This window comes from Lonchura striata, chromosome 2 (assembly GCF_050655825.1).
Source record: "Lonchura striata isolate lonStrDom1 chromosome 2, ASM5065582v1, whole genome shotgun sequence".
NCBI lineage: Eukaryota > Metazoa > Chordata > Aves > Passeriformes > Estrildidae > Lonchura > Lonchura striata.
This window is the reverse complement of record NC_140704.1, coordinates 73,498,693-73,525,663: the sequence shown is the minus strand read 5'-3', so window position 1 is coordinate 73,525,663 and position 26,971 is coordinate 73,498,693. Positions and strand designations below refer to the sequence as shown.

The window sequence follows — 26,971 nt, the reverse complement described above, 5'->3', positions numbered from 1 at the left end:
CTCCTCCCTCTTGGACCTCCTCCAGGCTGGACTTTCCCTGCACAAAGTCACCTCAAGAGTTGAGCTACAGTGTTGACAATGCAGATATGGGTCTTTCAGCCACAAGAAAGACATACACTGAAGAGAGGGGAAATCAGAGCAGTTGATTGCAATGGCAACTTATAGAATGAAGGGACAGGGTGCAAGGTTTTTCACCTGGAACGCCTAAATCCAGACATGCCAGAAAGGGAAGCTTCATCAATTAGTGGAGTCACAATTTTCTCTGTCATGTCGGTCAGCACAGTAAAAGTGGGTTCCACAATGAAATCAATGAAACCTGAGCAGAAACACAAGGAGAGTCAAACAGCCATGAGGAGGATTTATGTGGAGTTCCTGCTTCAGTGAATACAGATGACCACACTGTAAATCACAGTAAAAAAATTATACATTGAAAGAAGGATAGGCAAATACTAGAAAGGGAAATCTGTGTTATACATTAATCCCTGACCCAAGATCCTCAATATAGCATGCAATAAAAGGTACCTATTTAAACATTGGAAAGAAACTCTGGCAAATCATAACATAAACTCCTCAAGACTTATTTAATATAAGAGTAGTGTGATATTGAAGTCAAATTCCTAGCAGATTTCAATAAAACTTAAAAATAAAGTTCACCTTCAAAGAAGATTCTCTCAAAGAAGAAAATAATTATAACAGCAATACCAGTAACCTTAAACTTCCCTTACTTACAACATCAGTGTGTTGCTGTGAATTCCCTCTCCTCAGTTCTTGGCCAGCTTTTTCTTGTTGATAATAAAAGAGATCTAGATGCTTTCCCCAATTTTTTTTATATTAAAAAAAAAAAAGGGAAAAAATAAAGACCCAAATATTTTCTACTTCAGTATACAATTTGACAGAAATTAATATGGGTCTGCTCTGAATGTCAGGAAGTGCAGACTGAAGAGCTCTGTGGACATAAGGTCATGAGATGAAGGAAAATCTAAATTGCATGATATCTTGGTTTGAAAAGACAAGTGTCTTCTGAGAAAGGCAGGAGCCTCCCTTGAAATAAAGAATGTAAACCTTCTCCCTCTGAATTATTATAATTTTGAAATTAAGGGGCTCTTAAGCAATGATATGGGAGCAGGAATAAAAGGTTTTTATTAAGGAAAAAATAAAAGTAAAAAAAAATGCAGTAAAACAAAACAACACTGACAGAGTCAGAATATGACCTGACACCCTGTCGGTCAGGGTGGTGGTAGTAGTCTGATTAAATGGTAGCTGCAGTCCTCCTGGAGTGATAGTTGTGCTTCTGTTGAAAGCAGTGATCCTGTAGAAGGGTGTGGTTTTCCTCTGAAGATCCAGTGGTGGTGTAGATGGGCCTAATCTGCCTCTGAGAATCCAGTGGCAAAGGCTGACTGGTGTTTCAAATCTCAGATTATATCCAAGAATGCTTGGCTCCTCCCCTAGGCAGAGCATTTCACAATGGGATGATGTAATTTTATCAGTCAAGCAATAAGACTCAATGGTCCATTAACAGAAGATATTTTCCAGAGGGAGGATTGGTTTTGGAAGAGATAAAGAAAACTGCCCCACCTGGTTTTAACAGGTGGCCCAGTTAACATAAGATAACTGCTCCACCTTTAACAGATGGCAATAGAATACACACCCTGGCTACATTTTCCATTTTCAACCCAAGATACATGAATAAAATGTAGACGTGGGTAGCTTACATATTTCCCTAATTCTTTTAGCACTGCATTTATTAAATTACTTAGTGCTGCGGGTAGCCAAGAAAACAGTGAAGTCCTTAATCCCTTCTTAGGCACATTGGAATTCAGGTTACAATTACTACTGTTACAAATCCCTACTATTACAAGTTTTAGATATTTTAAAATTATTAACAATTTATTTTTCATTAATAATACTTTAATTTCTCTGACCCAGTCATGATATGTTTCTATGGTACTGGTGACTCTAGGTGATATATGAACAACAAAAGCAGAAATGATCATGTGGTTCAGGCACCTGAATTCATGCTTCAATCCATGTTGAACCCAGGGCACAGGGAATATTTCTCTGCTTGCCCCAAGGGGTCCTGACCCCCAGGGAAGCACTGCTTTTAACTTTCACCCATGGAGAAGGCTTCCAAGACTTTGGGACGGATTGGAGTCTACAAGTGCAGGGATAGTGTGGTTTGTCACAGGGTTAGAAATTTTGGTTTTGGGATTTTAGTATGGAGGTAGATAGGAGTCAGGATGGAGTATCTTGGGCATTGTCTTCTTCTTCTTCTTCTTCTTCTTCTTCTTCTTCTTCTTCTTCTTCTTCTTCTTCTTCTTCATCTACTCCATTTTCTGCAGTGTTGCTGGCACAGGGTGACTGGCTGGGGGAAGCCGCAGTGCAGAGGTCACGTGGACAGACGAGGGATGAGTTATTGGCAGAAAGGTAGAAATAAAGTACGTTTTAAGAGTTAATTGGATAAAACAGCTTTAAAAGACCTTGAAACTGTACATCTTGTGACCATTTTTGCTGTACTTTCTTGCATACTAAGTCCAGTGTAGAGGACATGTGGAACTTTTGATAAAATAAAAATAAATAGCAATCTGAAGACTGAAAAAGTTCCATGAGTCTCTCAATCCTGAGAACTGTTAAAAAGAGTTTTTCCCCTATCAGGGGAGCCTCAGGGGAGCCTCAGGGGCCCTACAAAGGGCAACCACAAATCCACTTCTTGAGTGCAAAGCAGTTGAGCATCCTCCTAGTTCCATTTCCCTCCCTGTATTTTTGCCAAATTTCTAAAAGGATGGATTGTTAGGTGTATTTTCATGCCAATCAAATAGTTCCTTTCAAGTAACATTTCTGTACATCTAGAGACACATGCAGTCTTATCTGAACATGTGACTCATGTGTCACCATAACACTGCATTAGTCTTAGCTAGTAAAATTTAGTAAAAAAAGAATTCCTAGGTAGTTTATCAGAAATGCATGCAGTATAAAACTTGAACAGGAAATTGTATGCTAGATCACAATGTAGATAGTCCCAGCAAACTTCATGTAATTTTTTTAAGCACTGAAAATTTTACCACCTGAGAACAGTGTTAAGTGTGCCACAGGAATTCTAAGGATAATGAGAAGTTGATTAACACATTTGTGTGTCTGGCTGTCTATATGTCTCTTCTATTCTCCTTCACTCAAAAACTTACGTCTTAATGACCAAAGAAACCCAAGTCATAGTACTTTGTCATTCTGCTCAGCAAGTAATACCACTGCCATTTGCTCCTTCACCACGCACAACCCTGAGATATGCAAATCTCTGATACCAGACAGATGTATGTGTCACTAACTTCAGCAGCAAGATGGTGGGATCTGTTCCGTGAGATACTGAACAGTTACACATAAACACATTAAGCAGTTGTGTTTAAGAATCAAGTTTTCCCTGTGAGAAGTCTTGCATCTCATCAACAAAGATGAGCAGATGTGCCAAAAGAGGTCGTTTACCAGAGGCAAACAAACTCAAATACATAGGACAACTTTTCTTTGATAAGCAGCATTTTTTCCTCTATTCCCTATAACATGAATAAGTTATTCAACTATGCTACCTTAAAAAAGGGATTATAATAAAGTTGGAATCATAATCTGCTATTGTAAAAAAAAAATTAGGACTTTATTTTAAAATTGTGTAACTTTTGCCATATTCCCACATGCCTTGCCTCCCTTGTTTGCTTTTCCTCTTTACCTGAGATTTTGAGATTTAAATACAGTAATTTAGTTTGCTGCTTCAAACCCTGAATATCAAATGAGCCTGAGTTTTAAAATCTATTAATGGTAATGACCAGTTTATAATTTTTTTCTCCTTCAGTATAATGAGCATGATAAACATTTCTGCACCCTAGAGACTAAGATTATTTTACCAGTTAATGCTGCATACTAAGAGTGAATTCCAGGCATTTGCCTGGAATTCATTCATTCATTATACTTGGGAACATCAACATAGAAGAAATTGCGTAGAGGACAGTTTCTCTAAAGTTCACCATAAAAAAAAAAAAATAGCATCATGCACTCATCAGCCATTATCCAATGTTTTCTGAAAGTGCATTTTTATTTCTTGACAGTAAAAGGACAAAAATAAAATCGTACCGTTGCATTTATCAGCTGCAAAAGAGGACAATGACAATAAAGGCTGATCTTTAACACAAGCTTCCTAGAGTTTGAGCCAGAGAAGTTTTAGCTCCTGATAAGCTTGTTGGAAAATATGAAAGTCTTGGTCTGGTTTTCTTTGCAGTATTTTTTTCTCACCCACTCTGACAAGCAGCTTGACTTCCAAACAAAATTTCTCCCAGTTTTTGTACTTCACTATGGTACAGAAATATTTGCTATACTCATTCTATTGAATAAGAAAAAGGATGATGAATTGGTCATTGTTAACATTAATGGATTTTCAAAATAAAGTTCAATAATTTATATTCACGGGGTTTTAATTTATCAGTTTAAATTGAACAATTTTTTCATAACCTGACACAACAGGAGACATGCGTTCTTTCCTTTGAGGAGTTATTTTCTGTTGAATTGCTTAATTTCATAATCCATACTGCCAAAACCTGCCATCTGTGTTTGTGAGAAGCTTTAATGAATGAAAATGTGTGCCCACTGTTATTGTATCTACAGTGACCTTACAGCAAACCAGCAACTACAAACAAATTGTGCCACCAGAACACAGTTTCTAGGCTGTGTCTTTGATAGAACCAAAAGCACAATTTTATTTCACTAAGAACAAAAGTTTTAATTTATAGAATTGATGGCTTAGTGCTTGGTGCAGATGACAGTCATAGAATCACTGAGGTTGGAAAGGACCTTTAAGATCATCCAGTCCAAACATATAATAGCACAATTTGGAATTCAGTAAGAACTTACCTCTGCAAAGAAATGTAATTACTATTCCAGGAAACAATATTTTGAGGCTATTAATTGGGTAAACAAATATATGAAAGGAGATTATTTGTCTGAGAATCTAGCCTACAACTTTGAAAGTCTTATCTCAGCAGATAGCCAGAAAAAGGTGGTTGCAGTTTAACAAAAGGGACATAAGAAAGACACTGTCAAAATGTGCAGCAGACTGAGAAATTAATAATTTTATAATGGTAGGAGGAAAAAATAAAGAGTAGTCTATTAATGTCAACAGATTACTAAACTGCACAAATGAAATAGTATATGAGTAAATAAACCTGCCTTTGCCTACTGACAAGTGCCTATAAGGTAAATTCTATTTATGATGGTTTAATATAATAATAATTTTGCAGTAGCTTGACACAAGGATTGGAACAGAAGATTCTTTCCTCGTCTGGTCTTTCTGAGCAAAGGAGCCCAAAAGGAAACGACCAGGAAAATGGGTTTCCAAGCATACACAACCCTATGTAGAGGGACCCTGGGGAAGGCACAGCTCCTCTTCCCTGCAAGGAGTAAGGAACATATCTGAAAGCTGATAAAACAGATGTGAAGAAATATATGTACCTGTACCTTCCCCCACAGCAACCAGAGAGGGAGAGTTTATCTTCTCCCATAGCACAGAAATAAGCCTATGTCCAGGAGTCTTCAACATGAGTTTTAGCTGAGACTGTAGCACTTCAAGTTTGTTGCTGCTTTCCTTCACCAAGCTACTGGCAGAACACACAGTTTATGGTATGTTATTGTTCCAGAGGAGTAAATGCTACAAGCCTGGTAACCAGGCCAGACTTATATACAGCTCTTCAAACTCAGATTCTTAAGTGAATTGTCTAAATTTCCAAAGCCAGAAAAATCTGGGATGCTGTCTCTGAGATAATGGCTTACTTACCAGGAACAATGAAATAATTTTAAACAGAAACAGCCCTTAGCCAAAAATATGAATCTCTAGTTTCCTAGATTCAGGGAAATCTCTGTTTCACTCTTTGAGAGAAATTTCTTGCTTTAAATTTTTGTTTGCTTTCTTTAATATGTTTTATATATTTTTTTTTCTCAGTTCTCTCAATTTTAGCATCCATGTTATCTTTCCTTTTTTATTCCATTTGGCTACCTATTCTTGAGCTGAGGCTGGAACATGTTCTTCTATCTACTTCACTTATTTTGAAAGTATAAAATCCACCCACAATCCACCTTTTACATGTTCTCTTCATTGTGCCAAGCCCCCTGAATAATTTTACTTCACTTAGCACCTCTTGTTCTTTCAGTAAATGTAAGGCTTGTTGCCTCATGCACTAAAAAGGGACATACCTATTTGAGACTGAGCAACCATAGTAGATTTCCGATCACACAGAGGAGAGAAGGGCAGCCCTAGTTCTGCTTCTTTGTCACCCTGGAGAAAAACATGGAGAAGAAATTTTTAAAGGACAAGACACATTGCACTTTTCATATATTATGTCACAACTGTAAAAGCCTCTCATTTTACTTTCTTTAATTAAGTTTGGATTTTGTTCAGGTTGGGGTTTTCTTTAACATAAATTGTGGAGAATTTGAGTCTCGATGGAAAAGTTATAGTCCAAGGAGAAGTTAGTGAATTAAGCATCTTGAGTCCAGTGACTTTTCATTAGAACTTTCCCTGCTTGCTTGGTACTTCTATGTACCAACTGAAAACCACTTGAGCACAAGAATGCTTGTTACTGCAGTTCTCCAAAGCAAATCTTTCATGAGCAAACATCAATGTCAGGACTGATTTTTCAGGGCTTGCAGTTCTTTGTGTGTCTTTTTTAGTCTTTCAGATAAGACTGGCTGCATGCAGATTAGTAATTTTTTCCAAAGAGAACACTAACACTATGAGAAAGTAACCTGCTCAGTTGATGTTGGGACAAGCTGTGGATATTGTCTACCTGGATATCTCCAGGACTTTTTATATGGTTTCCAACAGCTTCCTCCTAAAGACACTGATACATTATAGTATAGATGAGTGGTCCATGCAGCAGGTGGGGAACTGGCTGACAGGCCCCCAGCCTGTCAGCAAGTGGTGGTAAATAGCTTATTTTCAAACTAGCAACCTGTCACAAGCGGGATAGTCCAGCATTTAATACTGGACCCAATGCTGTTTAGTATCTTTACAAGTGATCTAGATTATGGGATCATCTAGAAGTTTGCTGATGATACCAAACCAAGTTGGAAATTGAACACTTCTAAAGGGAGAGTCATCCTGCAGGTAGACTTGGAGAGGCTGGAAGAGTGGGCTTATAAGAATCTTATGAAGTTCAACAAGGACAAATGTAAGGTCATACACCTGGGAAAACATAATACAGGACCACAACACAGGCTGGGAACAACTCAGCTGGGGAGCAGCTCTGTGGAAAAGGACCTGAGGGTCCTGTTGGATGACAAGCTAATATGAGTGAATTCTGTGGTGCTCTGCTGAAGAAAACAACAGAATGATGGGCTGCATGAACAGTATCTCTACACCAGTAGAGATACTGAAATCATTATTCCACTCTACTCAGCAGCTGGCAGGCCACAGCTGGAATAAGGTGTTCAGTATTGGTCTCCCCATGCAAAAAAAGAAGTGGATAGGCTGGAGAGGGTCAAGAGAAGGGCTACAGGGATGATGAAGCAACTGGGAAGCCTGTCATGTAAGAAAGAGCTGAGACAACTGCATTGTTAAACCTTGAGAAAAGAAAACTTAAAAGAGACCTTATTACCATGTTCCAATATTTAAAGGGTGTCTACAAAGAAGATGGAGACCCCCATTTTACAATGAGGCACATGGAAAAATATGGGATAATGGATAGAAATTACTCCTGAAGAGATTCTGATTAGACACAGGAAAAAAAATTTTCACAATGAGATCAGCCATTAAAATTATCTCCCCAGGGGAGATTCTCCAGCATTGGACACTTTTAACATTCAGCTGGATAGGGTGCTGGATCATCTTATCTAGACTGTGCAAGAAAGGTTTGACCACGTGATCCTTCAGCTTCCTTCAAACCTGGTATTCTGTGATGCTGTGAATACAACATTTCACATTACCTTTAGATTACATTTACATCTTAATTATGTAAGTCCAAACATGCCTACCAGCCCTCAGAAGTGGAAGTCCTTTTCTAGAATCACAAGATGGTAGAAGATCAAGTGTTTATAACCCCATATTTCCCAATTTTCCAGTTTTTCAAGTCATATGAGACAAAAAACCCTTTAATTCAGTCACTCTATAACATTGCTTTATGTTGAGAAGATTTGTATAGGATGACACAGATGCAGTACTCCCCACAGAGCATTCAAATTTAAATAGCCTGTTAAATGTACTGTAAAATAATTTACTTAAATTAGCAGGTCATTATAATTGTGCTGAACTTCTTGCCAGTGTTCAGAACAATGTCAAATAGAAGCTAAAATATTCAGTACCATCAGTAAAGCGTGTATATCACTTTTCACTTTCTGATAGCTGATTATATATGGTGGGAGCTCCGCAGCACATGTCATCTTTTCCTCCTCCAATGATGATGATGATAATCTAAAATTTTTGCCTTGAGGCCAATTCATGATTTGTGATTTTGCCTTCCGGCCAATATCCCTGGGCAATTAGGGGTTTCTATTTGAGCTTTCTGAGTGATCAGCACAGATCACTTAGCATGCATCTGAATGTGTGAAAAGGACTTTGCTTTTAAACATCCAGCCCAAAACAGACTATCAGGGTGCCAGGAAGAGCTGTACTTCAATGACAGTCACTTCTGAAGCAGCTAGAATTCCTTCTTCATAAACTGCCAGTACCCCTTGTTCAGTTGAGGTGTAACAGGCCTGATATCCTTTGAATTTCAGACTCCAGAACCACAGGGGTTACCTTCAGGTCTCCCAGGGTACCTTTTGCCAGAGACTCCAGGAAGGATCATGCTCCCTGGCTGCAGTGTTTTTTCACATTTTGTCCAGTACTAACTGGACCTATTGCTCCCAAGGAATCTCCTGTTTAATTTGTTACAAAGCTTGTTACTGTTCAGGACCCCACTTAAAATGTTTCTTCTTCTGGGTTATTTGGTAGAGAAGGTTTACAATCTGACTGTAATTTGGAATATGCATCTTTCCAGAACTCACAGTACTGAGGAAAGCTTGTCTCTCCTTCTTGCTGGTTGGTGGGGACATAGTTCCTATGTTTTTGAGCACAGCCACTGGCATATGATGAAACCTGATATTCCTGGGCAGGTCCCTTGACTTTGCTTTATGGCAAAAGCATAACCTTGACCTTCAGGAGGATGTGGATTATATTCTTTTTTCCAAAAAACTCTCTCTGTTGTGTTGTGCCACACAATAATGTCATCAACATGTTGCAAGTGTTCTGGAGTACCACCCTCTTCAATTTTAGTCTGAATCAGTCCATGGCAAATAGTGGGGCTGTGCTTCCACTCCTGGGGCTATCACTTTCAAGTGTAGGGGACACTCTTCTAGGTAAAAGCAAACCGTGGCCTGCATTCTCTTGACAAAGAAATTGAGAAAAACACATTAGCAATGTATGTGGTGGCACCATTTTGCTGCCTTGGACTCCAGATCATCCTTAAGTTCCATGATATCCATCACAGCAGCTCTCAGTGGTGGTGTGACTTTGTTCAGGATACAAGAGTCCACTGTCAGTCTCCACTGGACTCATGCACTGGCCATATGGGGTTATTAAAGGGTGAGTGAAACTTGCTGACTACTCCCTGGCTCTCCAGTTCATTAATCATCTCATGGGATGAGGGTCACGGAGTCCTGGCTGATGCAGTATTGTTGATGATGATCTGTTGTGGAGATGAATGGTACCTGTTGTTCTTTGACCCTGGTGTCCCACAGCAGAAGAGTTTTGTGGTCTCACATCTTAATGTGAGGTAATCGTAATTCCCTCGTAAGTCTTTGGCAGTCATGTATTTTAACACATCTAGTATAACTTTGAGCTAGAAAAGCATAAATATGCACAGATTTTTCCCTAAAATTCATGTTAAAATCATCCTACTTGTATGAGTCTCCTGTGTGGCAAGACAGAATCAATTGCAGGTATGAGCTATCTGCTTTCACCCAGTAAAACAATTCTTAGTTTGAAAAAACAAACCAAAGGATTAATTCCAGAGCAAATTTTTGCAATATCCTTGTAAAAAAAAAAAAAAAAGGGACTACTGAAATGCCTTTAAAAACAGATACAGTTTTTTAAAAATGTAAGAACTTTTAAAGAATTGTCATATTTTTCCCTTTTGCATTAAGATTTACTATAGAACAGGAAGTTATTGGACTTTGCAGGGAAAATAAGCACTTAAGTGCTAGCACTGCTTAGGTGAGCAATTCATACTGGAGAAAAGTATCCTATACACTCCTTAAGTGCTCTGTTTGCTTTTACTTCATTTAAAAGAAAATATTTTTATTAATCACTTGAGAACCTTATAACCATCACAAAGAGCTCAATGATTTGTCTAGATTTGTGGGTCTGTCAACAGATGATCCACTATGAACTATAATTTTGATCAGTTCATTTCTTTTAAAGAGCAAAGTAAGCCTTTTTCACATCCATTGCAACAATGTAAGTAGAGTTTTATAAAGTACAGCTACACAAGCATGGTGTTATGGTTCTAGAGCGAAGTAGAAATCTTTTCCTAATTTGAAAGACTTTTTAACTTCACAAATTAGATTTTCTACTATGTAGGTAATGTTTAAATCTATAGGGAATGTATTAGACATTAGCTTCCTATGCCTAAGAGGCATAATAGCCAGTGCTAATGGTGCTAGAGGAGAAAGCTGCATACCATTTGGGAGGTTCTTAAAAGCATCAAAGAAAAAGCAACATATCTGTGTTAATATTTTCCTACTTCCTTACTCAACCCTACACACTCTCTCTCAACTGCAGAAAAGAAAAAAACATCCCTAGCTTTACCTGCCTGAAGAACTCCTCTAGCAGAGACATGGTCCAGCGATGATGGAGATCCCAAGCCTTGGCTGGATGACTGATATCTGCTGTATGTAATAACAGTGATAAGGCTTTCGGCTTGTCAATTCTGAAAACCCAAAGGATCAAAAAAATTAATTGTCTGCTCTTGCAGGGAAGAATGACAAAAATCTTACCTACAGGAAAATACGGTAATTATAATCTTTGACCAGGATATATGCAAAGTGGTTTCTCTGATCATAAAATCATACAACTCTGAAAGACTGTCTTATTTCTCCACCACACATGATTCCTGTTTTAAAAAGGATACTAAGAAATGCAAAAAGAAATATTGCTCAGCCTTGCTCAGAAACTTTCCAGGTTTCCTTGTCCGCACTAGAAGTCTTGAAGAGCTGCTGTGCTCCCCATTTCATTGGTGCTGTACGACCTAAGATTTCTTACGACCTAAGAGGCTAGCCGAAGAACCCCATAAATGCTTTCTTGGTATGGGTGTTCTCATTTTTTAATTCTGCTTTTTCACTATCCAAAATGGTTGAAGGAGTTGTAGCTTCTGATGGGATCAGATGGCTAGCCACACCCTGCTCTGCTACAGGTATAATACTGATATAGGTATAATTCTGATATAGGTGTAATTCTGTGTCCAGGGTGAAAAACTGACCATCACTCAGAACAATAGAGAAATAATTTTTTGGGGAAGAGCCGTGGACAAAATACTACAGCTCCCAGTGGCATACCGGGAAGAAGAAAAGGCTTTCCCCATACTGCTCCATCTGTTATTTTCCAGTCCTTCCCTCAGTGGATCTCAAGTTTTCATCTGTTCTCTGATTATGAAGAAGGCCCCTACTGGGGGTGACAGCTGATACCATCTGCATAAGGGCAAAGTGCAAGTTATGTTCTGCAGGTCTTATAACCTTAAGTCATACTCAGTTATAGAGGTTACTCTAATGAATCATGTCCTTGATGTTATCCACCAGGGAAATGCCCAATGAGGCTGGTCCCAGCAATGGTGACATTTGAAATTTTTGGGCCACCAGCATAGAATATAGATGTGCATTTAGGCATGTGCCTAATCCTTCATAAGTGAATTAATTCAAAATTCACCAGCAAAAAGAAAATTGCTCTAGATATCAAAGAAAAAGAGGGCCTCTGGAGAGGTGCTTTTGAAGTTAAGCACATTGGCAAAGCACCAGCTGAAATGCAGCCCCTCACTGCACTATGTTGTGAAATTACTCACCCTTCTGGTTGCTGCAAAGCATTCTTCATAGCTTTAATTTGCTGGAAGTGACAGGACATATCAGTAGCCAACACCATCTCAATGACTAGAGCTCTAAATTCCCTTTTGGATAGCATCACAATAAGAGCAGCAAGGAAAGAGAAGCACAAAAACCAGCATCAGACACACTCCAGGCTCTTGTTATCTGCAAATTATTGACAGCAATACTTTTGTATGTAACTCTTAATTCCTCTTTCAGGGATAGGATGAAGGATTTTCTGCACAAACACAGAAATGGAAGGGATGCAAATGAAGCCAGGTGGCTAATCCTTGGTAAGAGAAATATTAGATGTTTTCTGAATAGCACATTGGTATTAGTTGTTGGGGAAGATGAATAAATATGATTGCCTGGCAAAAGATTTACAGTAGTACAGCCAGGATGAAAACAATCCCCCCTACAGGTTGGACAATGCCCTTACCTACAGATAAGTCCAAAAGTCAAATGGACTGTTCCATCTCACCCCCAAAATGTATGGTTCATCCCACACCTGTAACCCTCCCCTGAAACATCAGGTGTCTGTGACCCCATTGGCCCAAGCCTTGTTCCAGCCCACCTTGAAGCCCTCTGATAAGGGGTGCCCGAGGAGTCAGACGCTCTCTTGGAACTTCCACCCTCTCTTGGAGCATCCTCTTATCTCTCTCTACCCCTTGCCTCTCCCTTTCCCCACTTCCTCAGGCCTGCCACCTGCCGCGTCTGGTGGCTCCATGCAGGGCCTTTCACCCTCTATAATAAACCTTATATTCTGAGAGCAGCCTTCAGAGATCTCTTGTCTCCATCCATCCAAACTGTCCTGGAGTCCAGCATCCCTGCAATTAGTACTCCTTTTTCAATTAAGCACAAACTTCTTAAATAGTTTTCTATTACATTCTTAGAAAGAAGGGAAAAGACTGTTTAAATCCTCAGAATCAGGTAACTTGATTCAACTGGCCAAAATGCATGTTTAAAGTTGAGTCATATGATGGAAAATCACCACATTAAAAAAATTGCCTAGTATATATGATGCATATATGAAATAAAGACCTTTGAGAAACTGCACTATTGCCCTGCTATAATTAACTCAAAATATTCCTGTATGAGGTTTTGTAAAGCAAACTTGCTGTCCTGTTTTTTTTTTTTTCTGGACTAGAATTAGTTTTCTTCTTAGCTGGTCCAATGCTGTGTTTTGGGTATAATATGAGAATAATGTTGATAACACACTGATGATTTTGTTGTTGATAAATAGTATTTACTCCAAAACACAGACTTTGGAGTTTCCCATACTCTGACAGTGAGCAGGTGCACAAGAAGTGGGAGGGAGCATAGCCAGGACAGTTGATCCAAACTGGCCAAAGGCATACTTTGTATCACAGAACATCAAGCCCGATATATAAACTGGAGTCAGTGATCGCTACTTGTGACAGACCAGGCATCAGTCAGCAGGAGGTGAGCAATCACTTGTTTCTCTTGGATGTTATTGCTCTCTCTCTCTCATATTTTCGTTACTCTTATAATTATCATCATCATCACCATCATTAGTATAAGTATCACAACAGTAGTTTAGACTCCAGTTGAAATGTCTCTGAAAATGATATGGATGCTCCTAAACAGTTTAAAATATCAGAATGTTCTGATCTAGCATAGAATACAAATTTATTTTCCTTTCAGTTCAGTCTCTACAGATTAACAGAGGAAGAACAGCTCAAGTTTAGCATACCAGCTCAGGATTTTGAAGATTCAGAAACAGGTCAGCAATAATTTAAAAATAAATCACTATTCTCCTTTTTATGAATGTCTCATGAAGTCTATTTTGATGATTCCTCTCTTACCTATAGTAGCTGTGCTCAAATTCCAGCCCCAGGCCACCACTGTGTACAGACCCAAGACTGCTGTGCTTACCTAGTCCCATGGGTGGCACAATGGATGCTTCACCACCAGAGTTCTGCAACAATGGTGGTATCAGTTTGCCTTGGTCTTCACCCCCTATAACCACCTCTTCCTCCCAACCCATAAGTACCATCAGTTGCATAGTTAACAGCTTCCCAAATAATTATATGATGAATGAAAAGTAACTGATGTTTTTATTTAATTTTTTTTTATTTGCCAGTACTGGTCAATTCCCAACAGCACAAATATCTCTGTCAATACAACCAAAAGAGAAGAACCTGAATGCATAGAAATATACTTTTACAAGAATATAGTGTGATAATGCTGTGGGAACAATTAATGTTGGGAAACAGAAGAGTTTTCACTACATCCTCTCGGCTACAACTCCATCATACTGCTCTACATGGGCTACTTTGTGTGTAGCTTATTGCAGTAGGAATATAAAAGCAAAGGGCTTCGTTCAGGCAAATGACTCACTGATTGCAGTGCAAGAATGTACACATGCTTACAAGCCCAAAGATACTACATTCCCTTTCATAAATGTAAATCTGGAACATGCACATCATTTGACTTCTGCACATATTTCAGATCATAATTTTCTCTGAAACAGAGATGAAAGATACTCCTGAAATGGTAAAAAAAAAAAAAAAAAAAAAAGGATTTCACAATTGAAAAGTTATTATTTGTCACTTCAAACAACAGGCATGTGACTTTCAAAATCAATAAGTAAAAGTTCTAGGTAATGCATGAGAGATCTCAAAAGATGTAACACTTGAGGATCATAAGTTTGTGCATTTGGTAACAAGTTGATAGAATGGTGAAATTCATTAGAGAGAATCAAAGATAGATATTTATGCATTTCTTGGTTTTGCATCTGAGTCAGAAGAGAGCCTGGGATACACACAACTGTTATTTTTGCCCTTAACATCTTGAGCATTTTGTTTCTGCAATTGTCACCTTGTTATTTTGAGAATTTTAAAGTTCTTCTGAAAGTTTTCTATGCCTTCTGATGTTTACATATTTCTACTGAATTTTCTTACATTGTCATGTAAATAATTATTGTTTTGCATTCTTCTCTGTGGGTGGAGAGAATTGATGGACTGTTGGTTTGACCAGTGTGGACAGGTGGCAATTTCACCCTCCAATCCACTGTCACTTTTGCTATTCTATATATAGTGGAGTCAGAAAATAAAATCCTCCCTTTTGGTTCGTTTTCTTCCCTGTTTTACATAACATGTGTCTGTGAGTTATTTTGTGTCGTAGTGTGACATCTGGTGGCCGCCGTCTGGTACGACAGCCGTGGGTGAGCTCTTGTTAATTCCCGATTCTCTTTTTACCTTTCTGTTTGTCTGCAGGCTTGTGGTCACGCCAGCCCCTGTGATTTCTATAGAGGACTTACTGGTCTTGAATGTCTGGGAGGCTCTTCTGGAGCAAAAGAGGGCTTCTTTTCTTTGGGATGGCTTTAGGCAACTGTTTTACTGGGGCAAAGATCATGGGCTCTTTTCAGCCCCTGAGGAGGCGTTCTCCAGGGAGGCGTGGGGTCTCTTTCTCTGTTGATTATAGTGCAGGTGTGGTGGCAATGCTCTTGAATTGGAGACAGATTGATAGGCTAGGGTAGGATTTCAGCCTCCCAACCTCTGAACAGGGTGACGCTGAAGTCTTTTCGAAGGCAGAGGTGAATGTTGAGTCTTTGCGCGGATCGGAGTCAGCCCCGTCCCTTTCCGCACCCGAGGGCGGCGAAGCGGGGTGCGAACTCCTCCTCGCTGTGCCTTTCTGGCGCTCGGGGGCTGCGAGGAGCCCCCGGCCCAGCGTCCGCCTCTGCTTTGTCCAAACTGTGGGGTTTCCACAACGTATCCCTTGGGGGCAGCGGGAGTGGGGTCAGCTGCCGCCCCCACCACTCTCCCGTTTGGAGTCGGCGTGGGCGTCATTGATCGAGTCTGCGCTACACAGCCTGCCGGGCATGCACAGGCGGAGGAAGCCGGCGGAGGTGGGACGTGGTCAGCTTTCTGTCGGACCCCACTCTGGCGGGCAGGTGCCGGCCCGCTCCAGCCCCATGAGGTGGTGTCCGCGGTCGGATTCTGCGTCACGGGAGAGACTCTGGTGTGCGGTGCCTGACGGCCCCATCCCCGCGCCGCCTGTGACGGGTCCCGTGGCCGGGGCACGGAGCGATGGCGCGGCTCCGGGAGCTGCATCTCTGCGCACTGCTCTTCCCCCGTGCCAGGGGAAGCTGGCCCGGGGGGGCTCCGGCGGGAGCTGGCGTGTCGCCGCCGCCTGTTCCTCCTGCGGGTACCGGGGCTGCAGCGAGTGCGGGCACTGCGGTGTTTGCCGCGAAAGGTGACGTGACCGGCAGGGGACCCATGTTTCCCCGGGGCCGTGGGTTTTCTTCTTCGGCCTTGTAGACATTTCCGTCGTGTCAGGTGACTGTAGGTCCGAGGAAGCACAAGCTTGTCGAGAGGTCAAAGCTAAGGTCAAGAATGTGCTTGATTATGCTTCTCTGTGTTGCCTCGCATGGTACGCAGGTGACTGCTCTGGCCCTGCTGATGCTGCAAGGGACGAGATATCGGGTGCTGTTGAGGCATCTGCTTCTGTCCCTGTGGAGTTCACAGGATGGGACTTAGCAGGTGCTGCCGCCTTACCAGGGGGTCTCCAGAGTTTCCCTGTGTTCAGAGGTATTGCTAACAATGCCCATCAGCCGTTACCATTGAAAGCTTTGATGGAACTCCACGATAAGGCTGGAAAATACGGTTCGGGCTCTCTGTGGAAGTCATGCAGATGCTTCGAGTGTTTGCTGCTGATTTGCTGACACCTTACAATATTCAAAGCTTAGCTCGTGTTCTTTTTCAGCCTGTAGAATATGACCTTTGAGTCTAAATGGACTCAGCTGGCAGCTAGAGCAGTGGAGAGAAATGTTACTTTGGGCCAATAGAATCCCAGACGTGATTGGTACTGATGTGCTGCTAGGCACAGGCAATTATGCTGATCCTCATGAGCAGGCTGGCTTTGCTCCCTTGGTGCTGGATCAGTGCCAGACAACAGGCATGGCAGCGTTGATTCAGACCATAGAAGTGGCTGCTCCAAAGGAGTAATTTGTGACTGTTGCCCAGAGAGCTGATGAGTCTTTCCTACGATCTGTAGACAGGCTGTCTGCCTCTGTGGAGAAGCAGGTGGGAGATCCTGAGGCAAGGAAGCTTTTGCTTAAGCACCTTGCGAGAAGTGACTGCACTGCCAATTGTGGGAGAATCATAGAGGCTCTTCTTGGTGATTCTTCTGTCTCTCAGATGGCAGAGGCCTGTGCAAAGGTAGGCACCTCAGATCATAAGATGGCTGCCTTGGCTACAGCTGTGCAATGGGTCTGGGTGATGCTGCAGGGTGGGCAGCAACAGCAGGGGAATGCTCAGGCCAGCAAGAAATGGAGAAAGAAAGTACAGCAGGTCACAACTCCCTTGTTTTTGTGTGGTTGGTGTGGAAGGTCAAACCATTATTGCAATTGTCTGTAAGGTGACTGTGCATGCTAATGGCCAAGCGGTGCCAGGCTTGGGAAATGGGAAGTGGAGCGCGAAGGAGAGACACGCCCAGACACAAGCTTCTCTCCAAGCCCTGGAGCTGATGGAGGTCTGCTTAGCAGCCAGCACCCACGGCTCAGCAGGTGTTGGTTTCTGCACCAAGCAACGTTTGTCATAGATTTTGGCAAAATACACAAGGTTTCCCTGGATGTCTTTGGTCCCTTGGGTGAGGGCATGAGTGCTTTCCTTATGGGGAGGTCTAGTGCTACGCTTCAGGGCATAATTGTGATCCCAATCTGCACATGGGACTCATTGATGCAGATTTCATGGGACAGATTTGTGCCATGGTCTCCACACCTAACTTTCCCGTCATTATCCTGATAGGGACAGGAATTGCTTAGCTTGTGCCTTTTAAGTCTTCTGTTCACAGGACAGTTGATCGGTCGCAAGGTGACAGCAGCTCTGGATCCACTGGGCCACCTCAAGTTCACTAGTCTGCTTTCCTGACCGAAAAATATCCTGAGATGCTGTGTACCCTGTCCATCCCTGGCACGATGCTGCTGGAGATTTGTCTCCACAGGCTTCTTGACAGCGGTGCAGATGTCATGGTTCTCTCCCTTGCCACCTGGCCCCCGGAGTGGCCCTTGGATCTGGTGGAGGATCCAATCCGCCTGTTGCAGGATTGGGAGGAACAGCGCATTGCTATGTGAGCTAGCAGCCTGTGCCTATTGCGAACCCAGAGGGACAGACAGCCATGATTCACCTCATGTTACTTCATCTAGTGTTAACCTCTGGGGGAGGGATGTTCTGTCCACATGGGGGCTGTGCATTGGGATGAATTTTTGATGGGGGCCACTGTGTTGAAGGGCGCAAAGTATCCTATGCCTCCTTTATGGTGGCTGGTGGACAAAACCGTCTGTGAGAACCAGTGGCCCCTCCCTCAAGACAAATTAGTCACCCTTCGAAATCTGGTGCAGGAGCAGTTGAACCAGGGTTATCTGTAGCCTTCTACCAGTTCTTGGAACGCTCCTGTCTTTGCATGAAGAAAAAGTCTGGGATATGGAGGTTGTTACAAGACCTCCGAAAGGTCAATGCCAAGATGGAAAGCATGGGAACATTGCAGGTGGGCATGCTATTGCTTACCATGCTTCCCACAGATTGTCTGATATACATTGTGGATTTGAAGGATTGTTTTTTTGCAATTCCTTTGCATCCTGATGACAGACCAAAATTTGCCTTCTTGGTGCCAGCAATCAACAATGCTGAGCCTACAGAGCGATATCAATAGAAAGTTTTGCCCCAGCACATGCGATGTTCTCCTGCCATATGCCAATGATATGTGGCCTATGCCTTGTCCAGAGTTTGCAGCAGTTTCCTGATGCCCATCTTTATCACTATAAGGATGACATTGGCTGCGTCCACCCAGGATGAGCTGCTGAGGATACAGCCTCAGTTGCTCAATGCTTTGCATTCTCATGGGCTGCAGGTGGTTCCAGAAAAGGTTCTACAACAACCTCCTTGGAAGTATTTGGGGGTCAAAATTCTAGAATGGACAATCTGACACCAGGAGGTGCAATTTGTGCATTTGGTGAAGACATTGAATGATGTCCAGAAATGGGTAGGTGTCATTACTTAGCTACACCCGTACTTGGGACTGACCAATGCACAACTGTCTCCTCTGTTTGATTTGTTAAAGGGAGACCCTGATTTGAAGTTGCCTCACACATTGACCTCCTAGGTATGTCAGGTGCTGGAGGAGGTTCAGCAGGCTGTTTCTGCTTTCCAGGTTTATTGCATTGATCCTTCCGTTGATGTCACTGTGTATATTACCACTCCAGATTCACATCCCACAGGTATTCATTGGCCAATGGAATGACAAATGGTCTGATCCCTTGCACATCTTGGAATGGGTTTTCCTGCCCCATCAGCTGCAGAAGACAGCAACCGCATTGTTTGAACTAATTTCTCACTTGATAATCAAATGCCAGCAACGGTGTTTGCAAGTGATGGGTGCAGATCCTGCAAAGATCATACTCATGGTACAGCAGAGGATTTTGACTGGAGCTTTGCACACAATGTGTCTGTGCAATGTGGTCTCAAAAACTTTTCAGGGCAGATCACTTATCATCTGCCCAGCCACAAGCTACTTCAGGTGGTGAAATTCACACAAATGTCTTTGCGGCCCAAAAATAGTCAGGAGCCAGTGCAAGGACCCACTGTCTTCACTAATGGTTTGGGGAAAACAGGAAAGCCCATTGTTGCTTGGAGGGATGGATCTGAGTGGCAGGTTCTGGAAGGTCATCAGGATGGGTCAGCCCAATTGGTTGAATTGAGGGCTGCTGTCATGGCATTTGAGAGATTTTCCTAGGAACCTTTCAATTTGGTCACGGATTCTGCCTATGTGGTCAACATCACACAGTGGTTGGGTTTTTCAGTTTTCAAGGAGATCAGTAACCCTGCCTTGTTGCATTTACTGAAGACCTTGTGGTGTGCCATTCAGGCCCGTGTTTATCCATACTACATTCTGCATGTAAGGAGTCACACTAATATGCCAGGGTTTGTAGCAGAAGGTAACGCAAGGGCTGACAAATTGGCTAACCCAGCGTGGGTAGCGCCTCAGCCTGATACACTTGTGCAGGCCAAGGCATTGCATGGGTTTTTCCATCAGAATGCACATACCTTGCAGGAGCAGTTTCAGTTGACACCAACTGAGGCTTGTGACATTGTTGGTTGTGTGGCGACTGTCATGCACTTGCTGCGCCTTTGCCAGTGGAGGTAAACCCCAGAGGCCTTAAGGCCTTGGAGCTTTGGCAGACTGATGTCACCCAGATTGCCGAGTTTGGCCGGCTCAAGTATGTGCATGTCACGGTGGACACATTCTTCTCTGCAATGTGGGCTTCCGCTCACACTGGAGAAAAGGCCCGCGATGTCATTGCCCACTGGAGGCAGGCCTTTGCCATTCTGGGTATACCTTCTGCTGTGAAAACCGACAATGGTCCTGCTTACGCATCGCAGCAGGTGCGGCAGTTCCTGCAGTTGTGGGGTGTGTCACACAAGTTTGGTATTGCCCATTCTCCAACTGGCCAAGCTATTGTAGAACACGCTCATGGTACTCTGAAGCGGGTTTTTCAAAAACAAAAATGGGAATGCAGGGCAAAGCTTTGTATACCATCAATCATCTTACTGTGTTGGGGAATTCAAATAACCCTGTCATTTTGAATCATCACCTTTCATTGCATGCTTCAGACAAGACACATCAGCCTTGAGTGAAAGTTCAGGTGCAGAATTTAGTCACCAAACAGTGGGAAAGTCCTTATGACCTTATCACTTCAGGGTGCAGGTATGCATGCATATCCACAGATACTGGGTACACTGGGTACCTTTGAAGTGTGTTCATCCTGACCTGTGACTGCAGAGACAGAATCTGGCCGACGTATAAAATGGAAACCATGACCAAACTGAAAGTCATCAAGTGGAGGAATCATTGAGTGATGACTGAGATGCAGATGATGTGAGTGATCACTCTGATGATTCCTCCATGAGTGGACACTGAATGTTGTTCAAAATTTTCCCTTTTAACATTGTTCATTTTTTTCCTTTTTCTTATTTTTGTAATGGAAAAAGGTTGAGATGTCGCCCTGTTCTTCTGAGAGTTTTAAAGTTCTTCTAAAAGTTATCTATGCCTTCTGATGTTTACATATTTCTACTGAATTTTCTTACATTGTCATGTAAATAATTATTGTTTTGCATTCTTCTCTGTGGGTGGAGAGAATTGATGGACTGTTGGTTTGACCAGCATGGTTGGAGAGGTGGAAATTTCACCCTCCGATCCACTGTCACTTTTGCTATTCTGTATATAGTGGAGTCAGAAAATAAAATCCTCTCTTTTGGTTTGTTTTCTTCTCTCTTTTACATAACATGTGTCTATGAGTTATTTTGTGTCGTAGTGTGACATGCAATCATCTTCAAATCTACACTACACATTATGGTGCTGTGCTGTGCATGCTGCCTAGCACTTTTGGTTAAATAGTCCCCGGAAATATTTTACAAGATGTGTTTGCACTGCAATGTCTCTTCACTGTATTTAATTATTCCAGTAATGCACAAAAGCCTGTTAATAGTTTACATTACACACTTTCAGATTGATCTGTTTTTTGTCTGTGCTCACATCTTTCTATGGTAGAAGCACAGTATATAAAATCAGAGGAAAAGCAAGTCAACTGAATCAGTTTCCAAATTTTTTTTAGATAATATATTTGACAAACTCAAAGACAAAATGAGGTAAGAGAAGAGGCTGCACTACTTTTAAATATCAATACATCACTACAAAACTGTCCAAACCATAGGCACTGAATACTTACGCTTTATAAATATTATTACTGACATATGGTGAACAGGCAGGAAAGTTAGCTCTCTCTCCATGTTACCAATGAGACAGTTAACTCAGATATCCCCCAGGTATTTGTGCATCTTGTGCGTATCATGTTCTCCTTTATTCTGTAGTATTCAAACACAGTTTTGTATTCAGGAAGAAGTTAATGAAGAATAAATGTTAATTCATTCAAATACTAACTGTTATGAGTAATTTTTTCCATAATTTGACTTCAGAAAAAATTGTCCATAGGTAAATAAAACATAAGTAAATTAAAACTGTATCCAAGAAAAGAAGAAATAGTGCAAGCTGATGAAAAAGGAAAGATAATTATGCCCCTATAATCTGCCTACTTTATCAAACTGATAACTTTAGACACGTCCTTGTGTTAATCTATTTGAGAAAGTCACAGACGCATCATGTTAAGTATTCAAAAATGTGATCATATCAGAACATTTAGATGTTTGCCTATCAACTCAGGCCCAGGAAATGCCCTGAAGACAATGGAAGCTTCCATTGGCACTTTAAGAGCTAAATCAATGTACTGTTTTACTCCTGATCATATGACATCATGGTATCAAGTATGGTAGGAATATGGAAGAGATGTCCTGAGATCTCCATAATCCACAATGGTTTTTATTAAAGGAAAATAACAGTGCTCTTCAGTACCTTCTCCCCAGCTGCATCCTCTCTCTCCCTCTACTAAAAGACAGTAAAATTCTAATTCAAAGAAAAGACAATCCTCTAAAGATTCAGTCTGCACTGTGGCCTTGACAAAAGAAGCATGAGCCAAAGGGAGAAAGAAAACTAGGAAACAGTAGAGCGGTAACACCTTATGTCACCAGTGGACACTTCCCAAGCCTGTATTGCCTCCTGTCTCCCCTGTTCCCTGAAAACAAGGGACTGGGACACTGCAGGTGATGCTACAATTTTGGATGGCACTGAAGCAGGGCACATGGGATTTCTGCTGTGTGATGTAGTTACCAAGCAGGGGATTGCAATGAGGCCCAAACTCTGAACCTTTGGATGCCACTCTTAGCAGTTGTTGAGGAGAGATACCTTTGCCAAGAACACCTCTAGCAACATCAAGGCCCTTGGAAAGCCACCAAGCAAGGAATCCAAAGCTTGAAAGAACTGGCTATGATCTAGATAATTTTCTCAAATAATGATGAACACAAAAGAATTCCAGACCCTGTATAATATTAATGTGGTTGAAGCTTGCACAGTTTGGGACATAAGCGTACTCCCTAATGATACTGCAATGGAATGAGGAAAACAAGACAGTGAGTACTATGACAAGAAGGCTACAGACCTATGAAGACACTGTCCACATCTCAACCTGAGCCAAAGTTTCAGCCTTTGAAAAAGACCTGACTGAGTGTAAGTGGAAATTGGAAGAGAGGATTGAAGAGAGCTGTCAGAGAGCCATCATGTCCCAGATTGAAAAGCAAGATGTAGTCTATTTGCCATCCTGTATGGCAGTTGTCTTGTGTTAAGTAGGCAGTTTTTACTTATCTCTTCCACAATCAATCCTCCCTCCAGGGAGACATCTGCTGATAATGAGTGTTACTGCATGACTGATAAGAACTTTAACATCCCATTGTGAGATGTTCCACCCAGAAAGAGGAGCCAAGCATTCCTACCTACGTATAATCTTGCGATTCTGGCCCAACACCACAGCTTTTTCTGTGCTGGATTTTCCCAAAAGAACAGCTGTCTCTTCAGAGGAAGACTACACTCTTTTTCTACAGGTTCACTACTCCAACAGTACCACACCTGACACTCCAGAAAGACTGCAGCCGTAATTCTGATTGGACTGCTACCAACACCCTGTCCAACAGGGTGTCAGGTTGTATTCTGACTCTGTCAGTGTTGTTTTGGTTAACTGCATTGTTTACTTTATCTTTTTATTTTCTTCCCTAATAAAGAACTGCTCCCATATTTTTGCCTGAGAGCCCCCCTTAATATCAAATTTATAACAATTCGAAGGGAAGGGGTCTACATTTTTCCATTTCAGGGGAGGGTCCTGCCTTCCTTAGCAGACACCTGTCTTTCCAAACCAAGACACATCAGAAACTCAGAAAGAAGCTTAGGGAGGACCTTTTTCGTATTTCACCAGTACAGACCAGAATACCTGCTATCTGAAGTAGGCATCCCACAGCTAGGGAGAGGAAATACGCTACTCCACAAGGCAAGCTATGGCTCTTCCTCTGTGAATATGGACAAGGCATGAGAAGATGGGATGGAAAATCCACTTCCATCTTAGCAGCACAGGTACATAAATGAAAAGAAGAAACTACTAACAAAGGAAACTTGGTAAGAATTAATTTATGTCCAGTTTCCTGTGGGTGTGTTCCTGGGCAGAACAGAAGTTAAGATGACATGTCTGATCCCTTTGAAGGGACCTCTAGAATGTATGCCCAGGGAGTGAATGATATCCAGAACTAGAGGGGCTCTGCCTCTAGCCTGATACAGACACGGGAAAATCGTATGTATTGGATTGTGTGGATCAAATATCCTGGTGTATCAGAACCACAAAACTTTGACTGACACTGGCATACAATATACTCTGATGCCATCATGACATTGGGGGCAGAACCTGTTTCCGTTGCTGGGGTGACAGGGGGTCTCAGCAATTGACTCTGTTAGAAGCTGAGGTGACCTTGACTGGGAAAAGGAATGGAAAAAACAACCTATTTCGACTGGTCCAGAGGCTCCGTGTATTCTTGGTATAGATTACGTTAGGAGTAACTATTTCTAAGACCCAAAAGGGCTTTGTTGGGCTTTTGGGATAGCTGCTGTGGAGACAGAAGACATTAAATTATTAAACACCTTGCTTAGTCTTTCAGAGAACCCTTCTTCAGTAGGACACCTGAGGATTGGAAAACAGCTGGTGTCAATTGCTGCCAAAACAGTGCACCATTGACAATACTGCACTGACCGAGACTCTGTAAGTCCTATCTGTAAGATGATCCATTAACTGGAGATTCAGGGAGCGGTCAGCAACTAATCATGGCCTGAATGAAGTCACACTCCCACTGAGTGTTGCTGTGACAGACATGCTGGAACTTCAGTATAAACTAGGGTCCAAGGCAAAAAAGTGGTGCCACCGTTGACATTGCTAATGTGTTTTTCTCCATTCCGTTAGCAGCAGAGTGCAGGCCATAGTTTGCTTTGACTTGGAGGGGCATTCCCTACACCTGGAACCAATGACCCCAGGGGTGAAAGCACAGTCCCACCATTTGCCATGGAAAAAAGTGAAGCTCCAGAACATCTACAGTACATTGATGACACTATCCTTTGGGGTAAAATGGCACAGGAAGTTTTTGAGAAAGGGGGAAAAATAATCCACATTGTCCTCAAAGTGGGTTTTGCCATGAAACAAAGAAAAGTTGAGGGACCTGCACAAGAAATTCAGTTGCTAGGAGTGAAGTGGCAAGACAGACATCAACACATTCCAGAAGAGGTGATTAACAACATAGCTACTATGTCCCCTCTGCCCAGCAAGAAGAAAACACAAGTTTTCCTAGGCAACATGGATTTTGTGGGGATGCAAATCCCAGAGTACAGCCAGATTGTAAGCCCTCTCTGCCTTGTGACACAGAAGAAAATTATTTCATGTGGAGTCCTGAACAACAACAGTATTTTGAACAGATTGCCCATGCAGTAGACCTTGGGTCAGTCAGGATGGGACAGAATGAGAAGAATGTGCTCTACACTGCAGCCAGGAAGAATGGTCTTTCCTGGAGCATCTGGCAGAAGGTGCCTGGAGAAACTTGAGGGTGACCTTTGGGTTCAGGGATACAAAGGATATGAGGTCAACTACACCCCAATGGGAAAAGGGATCTTAGCAGCTTATGAAGAGGTTTAAACCACTTTAGAAGTGATTACCATTGAATCACTGATCATTCTCACACACTGACTACCAGGGCAGGGCTGGATATTAAAATGGAAAGTCTCTTCCACATATCATGCCACTGATGCTACATGGAGTAATTGGATGGCTCTCATCACACAGCGAGCTTGGATAGGAAATCCTAATCACCCAGGGTTCTTGGAAATCATCCTGAATGGCCTGAAGGTGAGAATTTGGGACTATCATTTAAAGAGGAAGATAAGTAGGTGACATATACTGAGGAGACCCTGCCCTATAAGCAGCTATCAGAGAGTGAGAGGCAATACACTTTCTCCACTGATGCTTCTTTCTGTACCACAGGGTCTAATAAGGAATGGAAAGCAGCTATATGGAGCCCTATACAGTAAGTTGTGGAAGCTACCAATGGACAAGGTGAATTAAGTCAGGTTGCAGAGTGGAAAGCTGTCTAACTGGCTAAGGTGGCCAACACTCTACCTCTATACTGACTCATAGATGGTAGCAAATGCTCTATAAGGGTGGCTGGAAAGTTGGATTAAAAACAATTGGCAGCAAAGAGGAAAACCCATCTTGGCTGCTCAAGTATGGCAGGACATTGCTGACCAGGTAGAGAAAAAGATCATGAAAATTCGTCATGTGGATACACATGGCCCTAGAGTCAAGCTGATAATGAGATTCACAGCAATTAACAGGCAAACTGCCAAAATTAAAGTGTCTCAGGAAAATATAGACTGGCAACACAAGTGTGAGTTATTTCTAGCTTGGTGGGCCCATAATTCCTCAAGTCATTAGGGAAGAAGAGATGTAACACACCAATGGGCTTGTGACCAAGGAGTGGATTTGACCATGGATACTATATCCCAGGTAATCCATGATTGTGAGATGTGGGGTGTAATCAAGCAGGCCAAGCAGGTAAAATCTCTGTGGTATGGGGGGCATTGGTATGAATGCAAGTATGAGGAGGCCTGGCAGATTGATTACATCACACTGCCACAAACCCACTAAGGCAAATGCTATATTCCTACAATGGTAGAAACTACCACTGTTAAAAACCACACTGAAGGCAATGATTTATGGGACCTTTAAGCTGTGGCATCTGCATTTAGCAAAGGCTGTCTGGTTAGTTAACACCAGAGGTTTGATTAACTGAAGTGAATCATTACCTCTGTGCACAGTAGATGGAAACAATGTCACCATGACGAGTATGACAGCTGTGTCAGGAAAGACAGTTTGGGTTAATCCCATTTCAAGCAAAGGCAA

The 26,971-nt window shown here is 42.0% G+C and overlaps 1 protein-coding gene across 1 annotated transcript in view; it reads right to left on the bottom strand.

The window, feature by feature from the left end:
* The window catches only part of PDE1C (phosphodiesterase 1C), a 188,381-nt gene that overhangs the window by 24,226 nt on the left and 137,184 nt on the right, over positions 1-26,971 (bottom strand). Inside the window, exons 10-13 of the mRNA XM_021540500.4 lie at positions 12,060-12,161; positions 10,814-10,934; positions 6,223-6,304; positions 196-316 (exon numbers count right to left, since the gene is read on the bottom strand). Coding sequence (XP_021396175.3) covers positions 196-316; positions 6,223-6,304; positions 10,814-10,934; positions 12,060-12,161 — 426 coding nt within the window. The remainder of the gene's footprint in view (positions 1-195; positions 317-6,222; positions 6,305-10,813; positions 10,935-12,059; positions 12,162-26,971) is intronic.